The 3,885-nt window shown below is 40.9% G+C and overlaps 1 protein-coding gene across 1 annotated transcript; it reads right to left on the bottom strand.

Annotated features, from left to right (window-relative positions):
* Nucleotides 1-1,021: 1,021 nt before the first annotated feature.
* On the bottom strand, nt 1,022-3,430 carry LOC147884873 (fe(II)/2-oxoglutarate-dependent dioxygenase 4-like). Its single transcript, XM_087397674.1, has 4 exons — nt 3,203-3,430; nt 2,878-3,131; nt 2,449-2,770; nt 1,022-1,443 (listed from the first exon to the last, which is right to left on the bottom strand). Exons 1-4 carry the CDS (start codon nt 3,368-3,370, stop codon nt 1,192-1,194), a joined length of 996 nt encoding a protein of 331 aa, XP_087253800.1. The 5' UTR covers nt 3,371-3,430; the 3' UTR covers nt 1,022-1,191.
* Nucleotides 3,431-3,885: the final 455 nt, after the last annotated feature.

Here is a 3,885-nt window from a genome sequence, read left to right on the forward strand (position 1 = left end):
CAAAAATCAAAGTTAAAAAGTCTCAACCTGATTCAAGTGGTAGATCAATGAGTATTTCTTGAGGGATTGTAGAAAGATATTTTTCATGAAAAATATGGAAGAAAAAATAAGAATCAAAGCACATCTCCAAGTCCCTAAAATCTAAGTGAATGAAGCTATAAATCAAGAGTTGATTAAAAAACAAAATTGAGAGCGATACAATTGAAACTCACCAAGCACATTATATTTTTTAAGGGACTAGAAAATGAAGGGATGAGATTATTGAGATCCGATCAAAACTGCAAGAACTATTGTTGCAACTTATGAAACCATTAGAATTGGAAATGATACACCGAGGCCAAAATATAAGGTGACCCAAATTCAGCAATCTCTCTCACCTCTCTTCAAGAAAGCTAACAATATAGACGTACACTTCTTTGAGTTGCAAGATGATAAAACTTGTTGACGAATCTTGGGTTCTTGTTCATTGCATGAGTAAACATTTTTACTACTTTGTGGTTAGATTTTCATGGTTACAAATCTATTGGATGAGTATTTATGGAGCCTCATAATTCACTAAATAGTAATTGCATGCATGTTTCTATTCATTGATGACTCTCACTATGTTGTTATCTTCTTATGTTGTCATATATGAAATGTTACTTCTTTCTTATTTAAAAAATGGATTTCTTTATCTAAGATACTTTTATGGCCACTTTCAGCTCAGTGTCATTCATTTCCTTTATATTTTTGAGGAATCTTTAGAGCTTAAATATTAGTGCACAAAGGAGGAAATAGAAATTTTGCAATACAAGAATGGTACCAATAAGAGGGAAAGACTTGTATATGGCAAATGCTATGTGTACATGTATTTATAGATTTATTGTGTTAAGGTCATCTACAAAACCTTCAAAGAAAAACAATCCACATTTTAAAGCAAGAAATGAGGAAACTAGAACTATCCCCACTAATATAACAGATAGTGGTAGAGAAAGAAGCATTAGCACCAACACATTTTGGAGTTTAAATATTAGTGCACAAAGGAGGAAATAGAAATTTTGCAATATAGGATTGTCAATTATTTTTACAGATGTACTTGGTCAAGGTCATCTACAAAGCCTTACAAAGGAAACCTCCACATTTGCAAGCAAGAAAGGAGGAAACTAGAACTATCCCTTGTGGTGGAGGAAAAAGCAGTAGAATGAAAACACATCACACATCTGTAATTCTTCTTGATTCTATAAATCCCTTCCCATGAAGACCAAAGGCTTGAACCATTTTCAAATAATCACGATATATGGTTGCCATGTACTTTGGGGAGTTGTTCCCATCTATAAACTCCATAGCTGGACCAAGCATTTTGTTGAAACAAGGGCCAATAGATGAAGTAACAGACATGCGTAAGGCTCTAGCATGCACAATAACTCGATGCTCCAAGCTCTTGTATCGCCCATTAGTCACTATCTACAATCCAATAGCAATTCGAAAATTAAACATCTCATGCCTTGATTTCTACCCACAACAAATATTTTACTTTTATGAGATGAAGTTTTGGAAATGGGAATCCTACCTCTAGATCCTTTGTTCTCATGAGAATTGGCAAATATTTATACCTTATAGAAGCCAACAAATTTCAACTATAATTTTCAATTACCACACAATGGCATGACCTTGAAAAGCACACATATCTCTATCTATCCTTAACCTATTAACTACAGACACCCAAAGAAAAAGCAGAGGACATGTGGTAGCTTGGAGGAGAAGAGCTTGCCACGTGTCACAAAGAAGGAGCTCTTGGATGGAGGCTTGGAAGGGGAGGAGGTAGAAAGACAAGAGGGAGGCTTTGGGGAGAAGGTGAAAAGAGAAGAGGCAGATTTAGGGGCAAGGAGGAGATAGAAGGTCAATGGAATGGAGGAGATGGAAGGTCACCTTCTGGAGGCAGGAGCAGATGAAAGGGGAGGAGGTGGAAAGACATGACGTAGGCTTTGAGTGGGGAGGAGGTGGAAAGACAGATGCAGCTTTGGGAGGAAGGAGAAGATGGAAGGCCAATGGAATGAAAGCAGGAGATGGAAGGTCTCAGAGCCATGGGTTAAGACTTAGCCAAAATTTATGAATCAAAGATCCACCGATGGGCACTGGTTGAGGATGGTCATGCATCTTTGCCCGTGCAAAGCAGGGGTTCAGTACTCGTACATACATACATGCGTGTAAGATGGGGAGTGGTTAAGGATGGTCATGCATCTTTGCCTGTGCAAAGCACGGGTTCAATCTTTGCCTGTGCAAAGCACGGGTTCAGTACTCGTACATACATACATACACACATGCCTGCTCTCAGACACCCCCCATATTGAGTGCTTACGCAAATTTCTTCGTGAATTTCCTACCCTGATTCGTCTTAAAAACTCAACAAAATAAATCACTTCAATGGGCAACTATGTAAGAATTATACAGATTTCAGTCTACTCTTACCTCAATCTGATCTCCAAGGAAAATACTCAGAGCATCCTTCACTGGAATAACATCAATCCATTCTCCCTTGTGACGTATCTGGAGACCAGGCACATCATCTGGCTGTAGAATTGTGATCCCAGACACGTCCGAGTGTGGAGCGATCCCGAAAGCCAGTTCCTGGTCCTCGCAGGGAGGGTAACTATTTAGGAGAAGAACCTGAGAAGGATAATCGAAAGCCTTCTCCAAACAATCGGCAGCTACCCCAAGACTTTCTGATATGGCAGCTAAGAGTCGCAGAGCTAGCGCTCTTACTTCTTTGGAGTAATCTGAAGCCACTTTCCTGAGTAGCACCGACCCAGAAGAGTTGTATCAACGCGCTTCCGACGCGTAAAGCAGTACAGACGCCACATTCTAAATTTCAAGAAGGCTGCGTTGAGCATCCCACACCTGTAAGCAGCGGGTTTATCCGGCCACGCGTCTATAGACTCTTCCACGGGGTAAGAGACGTGCCTCAAAAACTCTCTCCTGCAGGGTACATCTTCGACGGCTGGATTGAAACTTTTTCCAAAGGAGATCAAGCCATTGTTTAAAAACTCACCGGAGCTGTACTTCGATTTTTCCTCGCTGGGCAGCATAAAGAACTGCCGAGCGACCTCGAGCATTCTCTCCTGGAGAGCCGCAGCAACTCCATGGTTGATAATCTGCTCACAGCAGAACGAAATCGCTTCACAGAACATAAGACGCTCGTTATAGAACCAGTACAGAAACTAACCTGAAAGAATCCCCACTGTCGACAAGCACGCCCAATGTCATCAACAATAAGAGCACGACGAATTCCTTCCAGATTTGCGAGATCTACCACCGGAATTGGTTCACGCTGAGCCGCTCCGGGGGGTATGTAATTATCCGGGATAGACACAAGGCCAGAGTCGTCTACCATGTTGGAGAGACGATTACCAAAAATCCGACTAGAGATTGGATAAAAAACTATAGGTGTATGTGAAGAATCAATGTGCGTTTAGCTTTCTTATCTTGATCGAGACCGTCACAATAATTTTTCCAAGCAAAGAACCTTATGGAACTTTAAAAGGCAAAGAATCTAAGTTTAATGAATGTTTTTATTTTTGCGTGGAAAAGTTAAAAAATTAGAGGAAAAAGAAGAAAAATATAATGAATATGAGACTTCAAAGGCACGCTAAGCTCTCTATATGCTAGCCACTCTGGCCAAGCTACAACATAGCCGACTCCAAAGCTATCAATCGCTGTCCACAATCCCACGACCAGCAGCTCCAACTTTGAATGAGGCCTTCCATTGATGAGCCTACACACACAGCCAAACTAAGATGACCATAAGCCATTGGGCAAGTACACACGAAGGCTCCTAAGCCAACCTTCGATTCTACCTCACGACACCAAAGCTCACAGAGGCAACCACAAGACTCAACCATCATCCCA

The sequence above is a fragment of the Dipteris shenzhenensis genome, chromosome 26 (genome assembly GCF_047967505.1).
Source record: "Dipteris shenzhenensis isolate YYH24624 ecotype China chromosome 26, Dip_SZ_1.0, whole genome shotgun sequence".
In the NCBI taxonomy this organism is placed as follows: Eukaryota; Viridiplantae; Streptophyta; class Polypodiopsida; order Gleicheniales; family Dipteridaceae; genus Dipteris; species Dipteris shenzhenensis.

What these genes read in the sequence shown, in the direction of transcription:
- LOC147884873 (XM_087397674.1), bottom strand. Translation starts at nt 3,370, where the DNA reads ATGGTAGACGACTCTGGCCTTGTGTCTATCCCGGATAATTACATACCC. An exon ending in GACAGTGGGGATTCTTTCAG is followed by an intron (nt 3,132 to 3,202) that starts GTTAGTTTCTGT and finishes TGCTGTGAGCAG; the next exon opens with ATTATCAACCATGGAGTTGC. An exon ending in GATAAACCCGCTGCTTACAG is followed by an intron (nt 2,771 to 2,877) that starts GTGTGGGATGCT and finishes GGTGCTACTCAG; the next exon opens with GAAAGTGGCTTCAGATTACT.